The 20,436-nt window shown below is 38.5% G+C and overlaps 1 protein-coding gene across 1 annotated transcript in view; it reads left to right on the top strand.

Annotated features, from left to right (window-relative positions):
- Window positions 1-2,242: 2,242 nt before the first annotated feature.
- LOC126234036 (piwi-like protein Siwi) overlaps window positions 2,243-20,436 on the top strand; it is a 257,707-nt gene continuing 239,513 nt past the window's right edge. The window contains exons 1-4 of the mRNA XM_049942902.1: window positions 2,243-2,331; window positions 2,660-2,906; window positions 14,554-14,706; window positions 20,088-20,291. Of these exons, the coding sequence (XP_049798859.1) occupies window positions 2,243-2,331; window positions 2,660-2,906; window positions 14,554-14,706; window positions 20,088-20,291 (693 nt within the window). The remainder of the gene's footprint in view (window positions 2,332-2,659; window positions 2,907-14,553; window positions 14,707-20,087; window positions 20,292-20,436) is intronic.

Raw genomic sequence — 20,436 nt, 5'->3', positions numbered from 1 at the left:
TGTATTTTCACATGCGAAAAAGTGTGTTTTTAACTGGAAAATCCAGGAAATATCCGGGAATTTTTTGTTCTTGTCCATGTATATGCTCTGACATAACAGTGATGATGTTTTGGTACCTTTTTTTCACCCTTCTGAACCAAAAACTGCCTTTCAACTTTGCTTGGGTGCCTGCAAAGAAAATAGTATCAGAAGTGACTCCATTGAAACTCACAACAGTGTCTGGTAGAACACACAACATAACTGGTAAACTGTGCAATGAAACATCATGTTTGTTTAGCTCTCTAATGGGAATTGCAGCTGGCAAGTAGTTACAACTAAAATTTTAAATCTAAATACAGTTTGTACATAAAGTCCGGGAACACTTTCATCAATTATTTATTTCTCAAGAACCAAACATTGTATAGATATCATCCATATGTCATTTTGAAGAGAAACCCTGAAAGCTTTTTTTCGTGTATACCACCACAGCGTAGTTTGGTAATTTGCCGATAGTCAGCACTAGTTACAAAACACACTAGTTCAGGTGTGGACCGAGCTTTCTGTGTGTTGGAGTTCGACAAAAACATGTGTGCTACAGCTGTTCAACGGATCTTTAGAACCAAGTATGCTGAGAAGCCACCAACAAGGAAGGCCATTTACCACTGGCACAACAAATTCGTTACATTACGGATGTCCCAGTGTGAGTGAAGTGAATGTGGAGCATGTACGAGAGTCTCCCTTCCTTCATAAAAAGTAATGATTGATTAATTTTTTCTGAGTCTTTGGAGAAATAGTTTGACTTGACTGTCTTGCAGGATATAAAAATTTAAAAAAAAATTATGCCTGAAGTTCATTTCATGTTGAACACACTGTTTTTTTAATTGTTCTGAGATCTTTTAAAATAACTTGGCAGTTAAACTTCCTGCAAACCACATTTTTCATTAAACTTGGCTGAAGTGCCATTTTAAAAATGGCTACCAGAAAAATACTATGGCTTATAAAACTTTTTCAAACAATGTTTTGTGACGGTCAGGAAAATAAAAAATATTGAGAGCAACATCGCCTGGATGATTTGAAATGGATTGACCTGTACTGTACAATATGGCAGGCAGTCTCCATGCAGTTTTATCATTGCAATATGTTTCTTAATCTTTGATATCAGGTATATATTTTGAGAAGTGATACTAATCATCAACCTTTGGTAAACAGTGCTACAGTTTCTCTTAGACAACAAGTATTTAATCTAAAGAACAAGGATTTTTTAAAAGGAGGCATGTCCAGAATTGTACGAAAAGGCTATATATTTATGAAAAATATACACTTTCACAGATGTACTTCAAACATCATTTTCCAGTGGAGTCACCATCTATTTCAGTGCATTTGTGGAGCTGAGTTTTCTGATATCTACTTCAACCACTCTTTGAACCACTGAACATCATCATCGGTAGGAAACCCACTTTTACACCTGCAAACAAATTCATAGTGGTGAAAATACGAAGGTGAAAGATCAGGGCTGTGGTTGATGATGTCACAACAGTATGAACCCAAGATTTGCCTTATGGCATTGGCTGTATGGGGATGTGGATTATCATGCAACAAGCACATTCACTTCATTAACTTACTGCTATTTTCGTTATATATCACACTCTGTTGTGTTTTTAGGATTTTACAGCACTGTGCAGCATTAATCATTTCTTGTTTTAATGCACCCAAAGTTTTGAATTTTTTCACTGATGATTGTGTTTCCATTCCAGGGGTATAGAAGGCCACTTATCACCATTCACAAGAGAATCAAGGAATTCTTTGTCTTAGTTTGAAGAAGTAAAGAAACTCCCATGGAGATGTGACTCTGTTGTTGCCGCGCGGGATTAGCCGAGCGGTCTAAGGCGCTGCAGTCATGGACTGTGCGGCTGGTCCCGGCGGAGGTTCGAGTCCTCCCTCGGGCATGGGTGTGTGTGTGTTTGTCCTTAGGATAATTTAGGTTAAGTAGTGTGTAAGCTTAGGGACTGATGACCTTAGCAGTTAAGTCCCATAAGATTTCACACACATTTGAACTTTTGTGATTCTGTTGACTTTGTGTTGATATGTGAACTGTTTTGGTACCCATCTCACACGCAATTTTCGAAAACCAAATGTTTGAGTAATGATTCCATGCAGAAGAGATTGCAAGATTTCTGGAAACATTCTGTTCATCTCATCCAGAGCCAATCGGTGATCACAATCAATCATTTTATCGATCTTGATCACCATCTCATCAGCCACAATGGGGAATGCCAGCTTCTTCATCATGAACATCTTTTCTGCCAGCTGTAATCTCATTAGTATGATTCATCACACCATCCCCACAAACAAGTTTAATTTCACTGAAAATCTCGAACAGCACATTTCCCTTTCCAAGAAGAAACTGTATTATGCTCCTCATGTCGCAGCTTGTGGGCTTCAGAATAGACACATTCAATTCAGCACAGCACTGAACTGAGAGAAATGAGTGTGCCTTCTACTGCCATCACCTTGTCGTTGAATGCAGTGCTGCGAACAATATCCGTTTGGGCATCAGAGGCTCAGTTCTCTTATTTTCTGGACATGCCTCATAGCTTTCTCAGTTATTATTTCTAGGAAATTGTCACTGCAAGTTGCTAGTTTTACTTGTATGACCATGGAAGCAAAGATTTAAGTAAAGTTTCACCCAACCAAAAATATGTCTCCATTTTCTAGGAAAGTCTGGAACCACAATCCGGATGAATACAAATTACTTCAAACTGACGTCAATAACCGACTTTATGTTGTACCAGTACCGTGTTGACTTTGCACCAGAAGAGGAAACTACAGCTGCAAAAATACAGTTGTTGAAAATCCATAAGGAAGCTCTGGGAGGATACATTTTTGATGGAAGTGTAATGTTCACAGCAAAGAAGCTAGATAAGGATGTGAGTCAGGCATGAGTTATGTATTAATTACCTTCAGTATCACAAGAAAATATTCACTGTATTCCATATGTAAACATGTTTGCAGTTGGAAAGGGGTGGGTTGTGCGAGGTTCAGTTAGTGACCTGCCCCTTATTTTTCAGATGTCTAATGTGCCTACCAAAGGTATTAAATTGGTTATCAATATTGCGATAGTTGATGTTACGACAGTCATTTCATTATGTTCCAAAAGAACATGCTGGAACATACTAGTGAAGTTCTACATAAATTATGTATTTTTTTATCAGAGTTTCTGCTTGACAGACTTTTTGATGTTTAAAATTTGTATTTATTGTACATTGTCTTATTTTTAAGGTCAAAAAATGTTTGATACTAGGTGTTTCTGAAGTGTATCCTTTGTTGATATCAGCTCACACACACACACACACACACACACACACACACACACACACTTTTCATATTAGGTGTATTGTACTGACATCTACTGCCACATAGTCCATATCAGTGACCTCAGTAGTCATTAGAGAGCAGAATGGGACACTCCAGGGAACTCATGGACTTCGAACGTGGTCAGGTGATTGGGTGTGACTTGTTTCATGTGCCTGTGCGCAAGATTTCCACACTCCTAAACATCCCTAGATCCACTGTTTCTGGTGTGATAGTGAAGTGGAAACATGAAGGGACATACACAGCACAAAAGCGTAGAGGTCGACCTCGCCTGTTGACTGACGCAGACTGCCAACAGTTGAACAGGGTTGTAATGTGTAATAGGCACACATCTATACAGACCATCACACAGGAATTCCAAACTGCATCAGAATCCACTGCAAGTACTATGACAGTTAGGGGGGAGGTGAGAAAACTTGGATTTCATGGTCAAGTGGCTGCTCAGAAGCAACATATGACGCCGGTAAATACCAAATGACACCTCGCTTGGTGTAAGGAGCATAAACATTGGATGACTGAACAGTTGAAAAACATTATGTGGAGTGACAAATCACGGCACACAATGTGGCGATTAAATGGCAGAGTGTGGGTATGGCGAATGCCCGGTGAACCTCGTGTGCCAGAAAATTCGGAGGCGGTTTGTGTAATGGTTTTTGTCGTGTTTCTCATCAAGGGAACATGAACCCCTTGTTTTGCCCGGCACTATCACAGCACAGGTCTTCATTGATGTTTTAAGCACTTGGTGCTATCTTCATAAACCCAAACAAATTCCTGTGTGAAAAATTGTCTGGGAAAGAATGGCACACATTTAAATAGATTAGGTTCAGTAACACTCAGCAGAATGTATGATGATGTTTGTAAAACCATTAGAAACAAGGGAAACTAACATTGTATACTGGGGGTGAAAAATCAGGAAATTTGATATCCACAAAAAACAGTGATAACAAAAAAGAATATAGGACAAAAACAAACATAGAATTAGGATATTCAATTATAAAAATAGTGCACCACAATATACAATACATAAAAAAATAAGGCAACCCAATTAGAAATAATGCTAAATGAAGAAACTCCTGACATTCTAGCTCTGACAGAACATGGCCTAAATGAGCATGAAATTCTAAATCTTACTGTTCCAAATTACAATGTAACAGCTAGCTCATGTGGAGGAATAGTAAGGGTGGTGGAGCTACTATACTAACCCATAACAATGTAAACAGAAACCACATAAGCAGTCTTCACTTATGCACAAAATATGTAGTCGAAGTAACAGGCCAAAAAATAGTTTTACGTAGTTCCTCACTGTACATCTTAAACATCTACAGACTGCCAAATGGGTGCATAGAAACGTTCATTGAAAACATAGGAGAGCTCTTACATATCATCCTAAGCAAGAACTGTGCACTTGTACTACTAGGTGTCCTAAACATAAACACATTGCAAGACACCAATGACAGTAGGGAGCTCCTAAACACAATGAAAACATATGGCTTATACTATGCAGTAGCTACTCCAACACATATAACTGCAAATTCCTGTACTCAAATAGATCACTTCTTCACAAATTTAAGGGACTTTCAGTACAAAAGTGAAGTTACAGAAACGGCCCTGTCAGATCATGATGCAATAAAAATATGTCTAAATGATATCACCACAAATGAAAACACAGAAAAAATGTGGGAAAAAAGAAGCTTAAATGAACAAAACGTAACAGCCCTTAGTATAAAACTTGAAAAAGAAGGATGGGAATGCTGGAAAAAGACTCTCCATCATTGGATCGTAAAGTGACTCACTTTATTGACACACTATCCTACCATCTCAGTATTACATGCCCAGTAATAAAAACTAAAACCAAAACCACAAATAAAAACAAAAAATGGATAACAAAAGGCTTTTTGGTCTCTAGGAACAAGATAAAAATGCCGCACAGAATATATAAAACTAGCAATGTTGAAAATTTTAAAGAGTACTACAGAAAATATAGAAGAAAGTATGCTAAAGTACTGCAAGCAGCCAAATGACTAGAATCAAAAAAAGCATATAAATAGTGCTGATAATAGAAGCAAGGTTTTTTGGTCTATTATAAATACAAATCGCAAACCCTCCAACTCACATGAAGACAGCAAAGTACAGTTCATGATCAGCAAAAAAACTATAACTGAACAGAATAAAATCATAAATCTTCAATGCCTATTTTGCCACAGTAGGCCAAAAACTAAAAGAAACAACAAATAATAAAAAACACAATAACACCTGGAATACATTTATTAATCCCCAGGGAAAACAATGGCACTTTTCCCAAGTGACAGAAGAAGAAACACTGTTGTTGTTGTTGTTGTTGTTGTTGTGGTCTTCAGTCCTGAGACTGGTTTGATGCAGCTCTCCATGCTACTCTATCCTGCGCAAGCTTCTTCATCTCCCAGTACCTACTGCAACCTACATCCTTCTGAATCTGCTTAGTGTATTCATCTCTTGCTCTCCCTCTACGATTTTTACCCTCCACGCTGCGCTCCAATACTAAATTGGTGATCCCTTGATGCCTCAGAACATGTCCTACCAATCGATCCCTTCTTCTAGTCAAGTTGTGCCACAAACTCTTCTCCCCAATCCTATTCAATACCACCTCATTAGTTATGTGATCTACCCATCTAATCTTCAGCATTCTTCTGTAGCACCACATTTCGAAAGCTTCTATTCTCTTCTTGTCTAAACTATTTATCATCCATGTTTCACTTCCATTCATGGCTACACTCCATACAAATACTTTCAGAAACAACTTCCTGACACTTAAATCTATACTCGATGTTAACAAATTTCTCTTCTTCAGAAACGCTTTCCTTGCCATTGCCAGTCTACATTTTATATCCTCTCTACTTCAACAATCATCAGTTATTTTGCTCCCCAAATAGCAAAACTCCTTTACTACTTTAAGTGTCTCGTTTCCTAATCTAATACCCTCAGCATCACCCGACTTAATTCGACTACATTCCATTATCCTCGTTTTGCTTTTGTTGGTGTTCATATTATATCCTCCTTTCAAGACACTGTCCATTCCGTTCAACTGCTCTTCCAAGTCCTTCGCTGTCTCTGACAGAATTACAATGTCATTGGCAAACCTCAAAGCTTTTATTTATTCTCCATGGATTTTAATACCTACTCCGAATTTTTCTTTTGTTTCCTTTACTGCTTGCTCAATATACAGATTGAATAACATCGGGGAGAGGCTACAACCCTGTCTCACTCCCTTCCGAACCACTGCTTCCCTTTCGTGCCCCTCGACTCTTATAACTGCCATTTGGTTTCTATACAAATTGTAAATAGCCTTTCGCTCCCTGTATTTTATCCCTGCCACCTTCAGAATTTGAAAGAGAGTATTCCAGTCAACATTGTCAAAATCTTTCTGTAAGTCTACAAATGCTAGAAAGGTAGATTCGCCTTTCCTTAATCTAGCTTCTAAGATAAGTCGTAGGGTCAGTGTTGCCTCATGTGTTCCATTATTTCTACGGAATCCGAACTGATCTTCCCCGAGGTCGACTTCTAATAGTTTTTCCATTCGTCTGTAAAGAATTCGCGTTAGTATTTTGCAGCCGTGATTTATTAAACTGATAGTTCGGTAATTTTCACATCTGTCAACACCTGGTTTCTTTGGGATTGGAATTAAAGATGATAAAAAACCTAACACAAACAAAGTCATGTGTAATTGACAGAATATCAAGTATAGAAATTAAACACTGTATGCAGTAACTCAAGAAACCTCTTACACAACTAATTAATTCATCATTCCTGGAAGGAACTTTTCCAAAGTGCTTAAAGACAGCACTGATAAAACCAATACATAAAAAGAGTAATGAATACAATCCAGATAATTATAGGCCTATAGCTCTTTTACCAGTCATATCAAAAGTATTTGAATGAGCTTATGCACAGAGACTTGTTGCTTTTCTGATGAAATATGAAATGATCAACAAGAATCAGTTTGGCCTCCAGAAAGATAAATGCACCATAGATGCAATAATAGACCTCATTAGAAATGTCATAACAAACTTGGATTCTAAACATAAATGAGTAGGAGTATTTATGGATCTAGCAAAGGTATTAGACTGTGTAGACCACAAAACTTTAGTAGAAATATTAGGAGTGTATGCCATAAGAGGAAATGCAGGAGACTGGATTCCTCAACAGAGAGTGTTCATTAGTGACAAGGTTATCTTCAGGAGCACCCCAGGAAAGTGTGACGGAACCATTATTATTTTCTATATACATATATGATCTGGCAGAGGGTAGATGCCAGTCTGTGGTTGTTTGCTTATGATGCTTTGGTGTACAGGAACGCGTCAAAGTTTGAGTAAATGTAGGAGGATACAAGATGACTTAGACAAAATTTCTAGTTTTTGTGAATCCATTGTGGACATTGGACAGCATCTGGTCAAATATTTAACAATGAAATTTGCCAAACAGCCGTGCATTTGAGATGTAACTTTATTTTATTTTCGCTACCACATTTGGCAGTGAAGATGACATAATGAATTGCCAAAACTGGTAGCGAAAATAAAATAAGATTTCAATTGTGTGGCTGTTTGGCAAATTTCATTGTTAAATAAAAAATTTCTATTTGCTGTGATGAATGACAGCTAGCTATAAATATAGAAAAAAGGACTTTCTTTTAATGAATAGGGGGAAAAGACCCATAATGTTTGAATACAGCATTAGTAGTGCCCTGCTTGACATGGTCACCTCATATAAATATCTGGGCAGAACATTACAAAGTGGATATGAAATGGAATGAGCATGTGAGGAGTTTGGTAAGGAAAGCAAATTGTTGACCTCATTTTATTGGGTGAATTTTAGGAAAGAGAAGTTCATCTGTAAAGGAGACTCCATATAAGGCACTAGTGCAAGCTATCCTGGAATACCACTCAAGTATTTGAGATGTGCACCAGATCAGATTAAAGGAAGTTGTTGAAGCATTTCAGAGGCAGGCTGCTAGATTTTTTATTGGCAGGTTCAAACAACACGCAGGATACAATACTTCAGGAACTCAAATGGGAATCCCTGGAAGAAAGGTGGCATTCTTTTTGAGGCACAGTAATGAGAAAATTTAGAGGACTTGCATTTGAAGCTGACTGCAAAGCAATTCTACTGCTGCCAACATACATTTCATGTAATGACTACAAAGATACAAGATATTAGGGCTCATATGGAAGCTTATAGACAGTTGGTTTTTCCCTAACTCTGTTCCTGAGTGGAACAGGAAAGAAAGTGACTGGTAGTGGTATAGGACACCCCTCCCATAACACTGTACAGTGGCTTGCAGAGTCTATATAAACATAAACAGACACACAAACATAGATGGAAGGACAATACAAAGTATAGAAGGGAAAATTAGGAAGGAATGTATACAGGGTCTTCATAAATGAAACAAACTTGCGAACAATATTATAGAAAGGGAAGATGAGGTAAGTGAAATGTGATGGGAGATATACTATGTTATCAAAAGTGTCCAGACACCCCCAGAAACATACATTTTTCATATCAAGTGCATTGTGCTGTCACCTACTGCCAAGTGCTCCACATCAGTGACCTCAGTAGTCATTAGACAACATGAGAGAGCAGAATGGGGCATTCCGCAGAACTCATGGACTTCGAATGTGGTAAGGTGATTGGGTGCCACTTGTGTCATACGTCTGTACATGAGATTTCCACACTCATAAACATCCCTAGATCCACTAGTGATAGTGAAGTGGAAACGTGAAGAGACACACACAGCACAAAAGTGTAGAGGCTGACCTCGTCTGTTGACTGACGCAGACTGCCAACAGTTGAACAGGGTTGTAATGTGTAATAGGCTCACATCTATCCAGACCATCACACAGGAATTCCAAACTGCATCAGGATCCACTGCAACTACTATGAAAGTTAGGTGGGAGGTGAGAAAACTTGGATTTCATGGTCAAGTGGTTGCTCATAAGCCACACATCACACTGGTAAATGCCAAACAATGCCTCACTTGGTGTAAGGAGCATAAACATTGGATGACTCAACAGTGGAAAAATGTTGTGTGGTGTGATGATCCGATGGCAGGGTGTGGGTATGGCGAATGCCTACTGAAAGTCGTCTGCCAGTGTGAGTACCGTATTTACTCGAATCTAAGCCGCACTCGAATCTAAGCCGCACCTGAAAAATGAGACTCGAAATCAAGGAAAAAAAAATTTCCCGAATCTAAGCCGCACCGGAAATTTGAGACTCGAAATTCAAGGGGAGAGAAAAGTTTTAGGCCGCACCTCCAAATCGAAACAAAGTTGGTCCATTGTAATATGAGACACAATTTAGGTCGAATGAAATACGATACAGCTACAGTAGTTTGGTTCGAGTCGTAAGCTTAGCAGTTAAGCTTTACCAGGTAGCCATTGCTATGCATCAGGCGCTCCGTCCATATTTATACGGGTACCCTTCCTTTTTCACGTGCTTCGTCTGGTTTGAATCGATTGCTTATTTTGCTTTGATCTGATAAGTGCCGTTTTCTTTGTTATAGGTGTTTACGTCACTCTAAGCTGAAAATGCATTACTGTACTGTGTAATGCATTGTTTGTCGCAGGAATCGTCTCATTAGCGAAACAATGGCAAGAGACTGCTATTTGTTGTTACTTACACTGCTGCTTTCTTTGATAATGATAAAAAAGAACCAAATGCGTATGATAGAACATGCGTATGATAGAACATGTTCTGAACGAGAGTTTTGCGAAAATTTTCCTCCGTTTGAAAATCTTTGCAGCCGCTTCTTTAGTACATCAAATTCTGCACAGAAATTAGTCATCTTACATTTAAAATCTAGTCAGTTGCCGTGCTTCATTTCTGACTGTATCACTATTAGGCATAAGAATAATACGAATATAAACATGACACGATACGTATATTCTTCCGCATTTGCTGTTGTCTCACTCTAGTTTCGTAGTTTATTAGGCAGACAGGATTTAAATGAGATAGCAGCAAACACGAAAGAATACATGGCAAAATGTTTATATTCGTATTATTCTTATGGTGAAGAGAACACTGCATGTGATTCACATTTCATCAGGTTCCTATTAGCAACCATCTCTTCTCACAGGTAGGAAAAAACTCGGAATGTAGAGTTGGCCATATTGACAAACATCCCTAACAGTCTTGCCAGTCGGATTTTCGTAGTACATTGAAATTCTGCTACATTCGAAGATGAACAATACGGAATTTGTATTTACTTCGTTGGATAATGTATGAAAATGCAGTGGTCGAAACTCGGGGCGGAGAAAAAAAAAGCTCGTCTTCTACCCTTTTTTTTAAATTTATTTACTGATGCAGAGGTTTTGGCGCCAGTATTTATCTTTGTGCCCACAAAGCATGCTTGTGTAGCGCTACATATATTCGACGGCAGAAGTTAGTTGTGGCGGCACCTATCAACATTTTTCAGAACTTCCGCTTGCTTTGCACTCGATTCTAAGCCGCAGGCGGGTTTTTGGATTACAAAAACAGGAAAAAAAGTGCGGCTTAGATTTGAGTAAATACGGTAGTGCTGACAGTAAAATCTGGAAGCAGTGGTGTTAAAGGTGTGGTCATGTTTCTCACGGAGGGAGCTTGCACCCCTTGTTGTTTTGCCTGGCACTATCACAGCACAGGTTTTTATAGATGTTTTAAGCTCCTTATTGCTTCCCACTGTTGAAGAGCAATTTGGGGAGGGCAATTGCATCTTTCAACATGATTGAGAGCCTGTTCATAATGCGTGGCCTGTGACAGAGTGGTTACATAACAATAACATCCCTGTAATGGACTGGCCTGCACAGAGTCTTGACCTGAATACTATAGAACACCTTTGGGATGTTTTGGAACACCGACTTCATGCCAGTCCTCACTGATCGACAGCAATACCTCCCTTCAGTGCAGTGCTCGGAGAAGAATGGGCTGCCATTCCCCAAGAAACCTTCCAGCACCTGACTGAGCATATGCCTGCGAGAGTGGAAGCTGTCATCAAAGCTAAGGGTGGGCCAGCATCATATTGAATTCCAGCATTACCGATGGAGGGCGCCATGAACTTGTAAGTCATTTGCAGCCAGGTGTCCGGATACTTTGGATGACATAGTGTATAATAGTGCAAGAAGAATTTGTCAGAGCACTGAAAGACCTAAGTGGAGACAAGACCCCTGGAGTAGATAACATTCCCTCAGAATTATTGTGGTCCTAGGGAGAGCCAGCTATGACAGAATTATTCCATCTGGTACACACAAGATATGAGGCATATAAAATACCCCAAGACTTCAATAAAAATGTAACAATTTTAATTCCAAAGAAATCAGTTGGTGACATGGATACTACCAAACTGCTAATTTAATAAGTCTTGGTTGCAAAGTACTGATATGACTTATTTACAGAGGAATGGATAAGTGGTGGAAGTCAACCTTGGTGAATAATCAGTTTGAGCTCCAGAGAAAATGACAACATACAAAGCTGTGCTACCCTGTCCGCCCCTGGTAGCTGATTGGTCAGCTTGACAGACTGTCAATCCTAAGGGACCGGGTTCGATTCCCCGCTGGGTCGGAGATTTTCTCCGCTCAGGGACTGGGTGTTGTGTTGTCCTAATCATCATCATTTCATCCCCATCGACGCACAAGTCACTGAAGTGGCGTCAAATCGAAAGACTTGCACCAGGCGAGCGGTCTACCCGACGGGAGGCCCTCGTCACACGCCATTATTATTATTGTGCTACCCTAGGACTTATCGTAGAAGTTAGGTCAAACAATGAGAAACATATTAGAAATTAGGTTGAACGACGGCAAACATACATAAATAACATTTGTACGAGGTGTAGCAAAAGAAGAAGTTCTCCAGTTTTTCTTTTTTTTTTATTTATTAATTTTTCATATATGTAGAAAACACGTTAATTGACAATGAGTGTTACATTGATGGAAAGGCTGATCTTTAAGTTATTTTTTGATGTAATCACTGTTGCAATCAGTGCACGTTTGTGTGCTCTGTGACCTTTTTTTGCCGTAGAACTCTCCAATCCACATTGCACACATAGTGCTCAACCTAGTTTTTCAACTCGTGTGTGCCCATCTGTATACAGATGGTTACAGGACTTCGGCTGTTCAGAATGTCAAATCAAAACAACTTTCAGCCACCTAAATTTCCAAATTGTCATTCTATTGAGCAACCAGTTTTGGCAACATATTATGCCATCTTCAGGCCGCCTGACTGACATGTAGGAAGATTCCCTCCTCTGGTCCAGTCAAAATATGGGCCATAGATTTTTGACACAGCAAGCGCTTCACACATTAACTTCAATCATATTTGTCTAACAGTCAGCAGGTGATGATTGGAGTGATCACTGTGTAAAAACATATGGATACCAGTCATTGAATGCCGGTCCCTATTTTCACTGGACCAGAGGCGGAAATCTTCCTACATGCTGGTCATGGGGCCAGGAGATGGCGTAATATATTGCCAAATGCAGTTGCTCAATAAAATAATAGTTTGTAAATTTAGATGGTTGAAAGATGTTTTGGTTTGACATTCTTCTTGTTTTTAACTTGTCAATGGTCTGGAAATGTGTTCCAACCAGATATGACTTCAGGAAACGTGAATATCACTTCATGCTAAGCCTGGGCTGTAGGGTGATGGGTGAGGAAGTCCCACCCACATTGGGCTAGATAGGCAGTATGGGGACAAGTATTATCATCATGAAAACACACTCTTCATCAGCATACCTACATTCAATTTTGATTGGCATGACAGTTGTTTTAAAGTGGCAAGTAGCATTAATTACTGTGCTGGTAGGCTTAAACACTCACAGCAGTACAATCAGAACATACTGTCCATCACTTTGCTGGCAGACAATGTTTGTTTGAACCTTTGGTGCTTCAACGAATTCGAATGCTGCCACTTTCAGGTGTCATGTAATATACCCAGGTTTCATCACCAGTGACAATTGAATCAAAAAATACCTCACACTGTTCTGCATAGCACTTCCATAATCCATAGGCTGCTGCAACACTTTGCTGTTTATGGTTTACAGTGAGCATTTAGGGGACCCACGTTAGACAGGTCTTGCAATAATTCAAATGTTTAGTCATAATCTTGTCAGTCATACTTTTACTGAATTCAGGGATCCAGTTGCATGGATCACTGCATGCAGCTCACACTTGCCAGGTGTAGTGGAGGGAGATTCATTGTGAAAAGCTGCTCAGGCAAGACTTAGCATCACAGCTGGCTTGGTTGGTGGGGATTTGAGGAGGGGTAGCCAGACTACAGAGTTGCAAAAGGTTCCTGTGCCTTGGAACCTTATTTTAACGGATGTACCTCACAGATTTCACAATGTTGAGTGGACTACACTCTTAGAAATTTTGAAGGCAGCAAGGATAAAATACAGGGACCATAAAGTTTATTTACGTCTAGTACAAAACCCAGACTGCAGTTATAAAAGTCAGAGGACCTGAAGGGAGTTAGTAGTAGTAAGGGAATCCAAGGGGAAGTTTGGAAAGGGAATTAAAGTTCAGGAAGAAGAAATAAAAACTTTGAGGACGTTTGCTAATGACATTGTAATTAGGGAAGGGACTTGGAAGACCTGTTGAATGGAATGGATAGGTTATTTGGATAAGATTGCAAGATGAATTTCAGCAAAAATGAAACAAGGATAATGGAATGTGGTCAAATTAAATCATGCAATGCTGAGGAATTAGATTAGAAAATGAGACACTTGTAGTAGTGGAGCAGTTTTGCTATTTGGGCAGTAAAATAACTGATAGTGCCCAAAGTAGAGAGGACATAAAATGCTAAGTGACAATAAGAAGAAAATTATTTCTGATGCAAGTAAGTTATTTGTATGGCTTTTGGTCCCACTACTGAGTTAGTCAACAAAGTTGTTATTTTTTAAGGGTTAGCATGAATTACCGTCTGCCCCCTCCTTGAAATACTCGTTACTGAAAATGCTTTGGTATTACTAGGGTTAAATCAGGAATTGTCCTCATAGATCCATAGTAGACTGAAAGTATAGTAAAAGGGGAGTAAGTTATGGTTGAACCATTGTTACCACAAGAAAGTGCTAGTAGAATAATTACTACATTTCTGTTCAGTACACATGCCTGTTCATATTATAAATTTTTCACCATAATTGTTATTTTCAGTAAGCTAAACAAAAATTCATTTCATTAATTGATTACTCTTGGTGCTGTTTAGATCATGGAGTTGTACTCCACGAGAGAAACTGATGGTACTAAAATGAGAATAACAGTTAGGCTTGTTGGTGTATTATCTACTGGAGATCCACAGTACCTCCAGGTTTTCAATATCTTGGTGCGCCGGTGCCTGCAAGGATTGAACCTACAGTTGGTAATGTATTACACAAAAAACATTGTCTGCATAGTTAATCTAGTTCTGTTTGTTTGTTTAACTTATTGAATGTACCTGCAGATTCAGTTCCAAATAGCATAAAGAATTTATTTAATAACAAGGCTAATACATGAAATGTGTAACACCATACATTTCCTTATAAGTGAGTTACACTAGGGATGAGCCAGACGAAACTCTCCTATTGTTTTCTGTCCAGAAAGCAGTAAGTTTGTTCTCACTGCAGAGCCATTTGCAAGGCTAAACAAATCTCTAGCATTTTATATGACCTTTTGGTGCAATGGATTGAGTAGTTCATAACTTTGTATTAAAATATGGAGCAGTGAAATTGGTGGCTGGAGGAACAGGAATAGAAGGTACTCATTCCACTGTAGATGCACACTTACCTCACTTATACTCCTGCCACAGGTCGTAATCATCAGAAATCAGAAGGATATATATACCATATGGTGCCCATGTACATATTTAAAAACGCACGTATTTGAATGCATTGTTGTGTAAAACTTACAAAGCAATTGATGAAGAATGTTCGTAGATTTAAGAATTTGAACAAACATACATTTACATTTTTATTTACATAGATGTAAATGTTCGTATGCTCAAAATCAGAAATATTTGAAAGTTCACCCATTACTTTGAAATTTTGGCTCAATGTTGTGTACAAATACATGCTTGTCTTTATGTACATACTAGATGTGTTACATAAATATAGGAGTATACAATACATAAAGGAGATCCTGTAACTCCTTGTAAATGGAGCAGGACTGCAGCTGGTTGAAGACTTGAAGAAAATCGCTACCAACAGGCATAATTTTATTTATCTACCAGTTTCAGTGCCTCATTAGCACAATCTTCAGGACCCTGTACACAAAATTAAGTGAATCATCCAGGTGTTAGAGGTGTGAAGGGTCCACCACATTGACTGAGAAGTTTTTAGAAGTCTACAGAAACCAGTTGGATATACTGGTCTTATGATAACACAAACAACTGGATGATGTACCCACTTTTGTGTACAGGGACCAGAAGATGGTGCCAGAGAGGCCGAAAACTGGTAGATAAATAAAATAATTGATAAAATTATGGCTGTTGATAACCTGTTTTCTTCAAATCAAAATAAAGTAGATATGTATATAATAGAGGGAAACATTCCACGTGGGAAAAATATATCTAAAAACAAAGATGATGTGACTTACCAAACGAAAGCGCTGGCAGGTCGATAGACACACAAACAAACACAAACATACACACAAAATTCAAGCTTTCACAACCCACAGTTGGTTCATCTGGAAAGAGGGAAAGAGAGGGAAAGATGAAAGGATGGGGGTTTTAAGGGAGAGGGTAAGGAGTCATTCCAATCCCGGGAGCGGAAAGACTTACCTTAGGGGGAAAAAAGGGCAGGTATACACTCGCACACACACCCATATCCAACCGCACATACACAGACACAAGCAGACATTTGTAAAGGCAAAGGCAAACTCTCCTTCCCTCTTTCCTGACGAAGCAACCGTGGGTTGTGAAAGCTTGAATTTTGTGTGTATGTTTGTGTTTGTTTGTGTGTCTATCGACCTGCCAGCGCTTTCGTTTGGTAAGTCACATCTTTGTTTTTAGATATAAAGTAGATAATATGTTGACTAAAATCTCTTGCTCGTTTGTTTAAAATATTGTGTATCTGAAAGTTCTTCACCAGTTCCTTTGAAATTTTGACATCACGTTGCATTCAAATATGCCCTTGTTTTTTGTACTGGATCGCCATGCCATATGGTGGTCAAACTGTGGTATAAAAACACAAATTTATTCAAATGCAACAATGCATTAAAATTTCAAAGCAGTTGGTGAAGAACTTTTGGAATTTACGATTTTGTACAAACAAACATTTACATTTTTTATTCATTTTCTATTCATCAAGTGGTGGCAGGAGAACACACACATAAAAAAGTTTTACTTATGCAAGCTTTTGGAGCCAGTGGCTCCTTCTTCCGGCAGAAGGGGTGAAGAGGAAGGAAGAAGGGCAAAGGAAAAGGACTGGAGAAGTTTGGAAAAAGTGCAAAGTTCAGAAAAGTCACCCAAAACCCCAGATCAGGGGAGACTTACCAAACAGGATGAGAAGGAAAGACTCAAAAAATGGTTAAAAACTGATTATTTTTGTTATATATTTTTATTCATGTAGATGTGCCATGTGTGATTGATTGTCCTCATAATACTGAGTCTACAACTAATCTTAGAAGAAGGGTTAAAGAAAGGAAAACCAACATATTTTAGTATTTGCATATTTAAAGAAAGGTTTGGACAGTGTTGACTGGAATACACTCTATGAAATTCTGAAAGTAGTGGGGATAATATACAGAGAGAAAAAAACTAAGCTACAACTTGAACAGAAACCAGATTTCAGTTAAGAGTCAAAGGACAAGAAAGGGAAACTAATGTGTAGTTGAGAAAAGAGTCAGACTGGGCAATAGCCTCTTCCCTATGTTATTTGATGTGTATGTTTAGCAAACAACAAAGGAAACTGTGGAGAAATTTGGAAAGGGAATTATTGTTCAAGGAGAAGAAATAATAATTTCGAGGTTTACTGATGACATTGCAAAATCACTAAGTGGATCTAAGGCTTCCATTCAGTCCCTTCTTGACCAGTCTGTTGTGGCAATTGAAGATAACAACGCAAGGCAAAGTTTTAAATTTCATGTTCAAGAAATTGTTCACACAGGTGAATCATACAAATATACCATCATTTGACTATCAGACAGACTCCTGTATGGATGACATTGTAATAAGCATACCTGGTGTAGAGAATCAGCTGAAAGTTTTGAAAGTTCCAGATGGCATTCCATTTAAATTTTACAAAGAGTACTGGATGACATTGGCCCCTTATCTAGCTTGCATTTATCGTGAATCTCTCACCCAGTGCAAAGTCCCAAATGACTGAAAAGAAGCACAGATGATTCCAGTATATAAGAAGGGTAAAAGAAGGGACCCACAAAATTACAGACCAATACCCTAACTTCTGTTTGCTGCAGAATCCTTGAATATATTCTCAGTTTGAATATAAGAAACTTTCTTGAGACTGAGAAGCTTATGCCAATGAATCAGCACTGTTTTTTGGAAGCATCACTCATGCGAAACACAGCTTGCCCTTTTATTACATGAAATACTCAGAGCTATGGATGAACCGCAACAGACTGACTCCATATTTCTAGATTTCTGGAAAGCATTTTATACAGTGCCCCATTGGAGGCAGTTAATGAAGGTACAAGTATATGGAATAACTTCACTGATATGTTAGTGGCTCGATGACTTCTTAAATAATAGCACCCAGTATGTTGTCCTCAATGGCGAGTGTTCATCAGAGAGAAGGGTGTTGTCAGGAGTGCCCCAAAGAAGTGTGATAGAACCTCTGTTGTTCTCTGTATACATAAATGATTTGGCAGATAGAGTGGGCAGTAATCTGTGGTTGTTTGCTCATAATGCCAAGGTGTAGGGTGAGGTGTCTGAAGTTGAGTCAATGTGGGAAGATTCCATACACTTAGACAAATTTTCAGTTGGTGTGATGAATGGCAGCTAGCCCTAAATTTGGAAAAATGTAAGTTAATACGGATGAGTAGGAAGATCAAACCTGCGATGTTTGGATACAATATTACTAGTGTTATGTTTGACAAATACAAATCATTTAAATTTCTGGGCATAATGTTGCAGAGTGATACGAGGTAGAATGAGCATGTGAGAACTATGGTAGGGAAGGCGAATGGTTGACTTTGGTCTATTGGGAGAATTTTAGGAGAGTGGTGCACCTGTAAAGGAGACCGCATATGGGTCCCTGGTGTGACCTATTTGTGAATACTGTTTGAATGTTAGTGATTCATACCAGGCCAATTTGAAGGAAAGTATTGAAGCATCTCAAAGGCGGACTGCTGCATTTGTTACCGGTAGATTTAAACAAATCTTAAGTGTAACAGAGATATTTCAGGAAATCAAATGGGAATCTCTGGAAGGAATGCGATGGTCCCCCTCACCTGCACCACCAAAGAAACACTATAGAGAAAATTTAGAGAACCTGCATTTGAAGCTGACTGCCGAATAATTCTGTTGCTGCCAACATACATTGCGCCTAAGGACCACGAAGATAAGATACAAGAAATTAGGGCTCATATGGAGGCATATGGACAGTCGTTTTTCCATCACTATTTGCTATTGGAATAGGAAAGGAAATGACTAATAGTGATACAGTGTACCCTCCACCATGCGTCATACATTCACTTGTGGAGTATCTATGTAGATGTAGATGTAATTCTGTCAGAGTTGGCAAAGGAGTTGGAAGAGTAGTAGAATGGAAGGAATAGTGTCTTGAAATGACAAAACAGAAATGAAGGTAATGAAGTGTAGTCGAATTAAGTCACATGATGCTGAAATAGATTACAAAATTGAATACTAAGAGCACTGGATGAATTTTGTTATTTGAGTAGCAAAATAACTGATGCCCGAGGTAGAGAGGATATAAAATGCAGCCTAGAAATAGCAAGAGAAACATTTCTGAAGAAGGGGAATTTGTTAACATCTAATATTAATTTAAGTGCTGGGAAGTATTTTTTAAAGGTATTTGATGTGTAGCATTGTATGGAATTGAAACATAGATGATAAAACTGTTCAGACAAGAAGAGAATAGATGCCTTGAAATCTGGTTACAGTACCACAGAAAAATACTGAAGATTAGAGTAGTAGATTGAATAACTAATGAAGAAGTACTGAATTGAATTGGTGAAAAAAGAAATGCTTGGCATAACTTACTTGAAGAAGGCACCAACTGATAGTAAAAATTATTGAGGGAACCTTAGGCATGAATACAATTTGCAGATTCAGGCAGACGTAGAGTGCAGTAGTTATTCAGAGAAGAAGGGGCTGGTACAGGATAGACTAGTGTAGAGAGCTGCATCAAATCAGTCTCTGGTCTGAAGACCTTAAGAACATATTCCCCTCGCTTGCTTCATTTTATGCATTCTCATATTTTCGACTTTCATCAGATGTCCATGGTTTTCTGCTGTCCCTATGTTTATGGCTATTTAATTCTCTGTTCCCTTCATTATATCATCTCTTATGGCTACAAATTCACTTCTTTCTGTGTACCCTAGCCTTGTTTCAGTCAATGATGCCTAAAGCTCCCTTTGCAACTTCCAGCAGCCTCTGGTTCTGTCAACTTACCCAGGTTGCATTATGTTAATTCCATGTGTCTGATTCAAATCATTGTCCACAGCAAAATGGGAAAGATCATGGTTCATGATTTGCATTACATATACGAAACATAATTTTCCTTGTGATTAATTTGCAAATTTACTTTAATGGTGCACTTATCTCTTGCATATCTGCCTTTACAGGTTGGCCGTCACTACTTTGATGCCCAGTCAAGTGTGCCTATTAGGAATTACTCTCTTGAGCTCTGGCCCGGATACATAACGTCAATCCGACAGCACGAAGATGAAATACTCATGTGTACAGAAATTACCCACAAAGTCATGCGCATGGAAACTGTACACGACATTCTTAAAAGAGTAGTACAAAACAATCCACAAAATTTCAAGGTAATAATAATTGTTGTTGTAATTAGTAAATGATTCGTCTCTTGTTCATAGCATATTATGATTTCTTTACCACTGAAGGAACTTTTAAGAATGAATTAATGAATGGAGAAAAGAATTCTTTAAAAGAATGTATGCCAATACATGT

This window comes from Schistocerca nitens, chromosome 1, assembly GCF_023898315.1.
Source record: "Schistocerca nitens isolate TAMUIC-IGC-003100 chromosome 1, iqSchNite1.1, whole genome shotgun sequence".
Taxonomy (NCBI): Eukaryota; Metazoa; Arthropoda; class Insecta; order Orthoptera; family Acrididae; genus Schistocerca; species Schistocerca nitens.
Note: the sequence above shows the minus strand (reverse complement) of the source record. Positions and strands in the feature narration are given on the sequence as shown.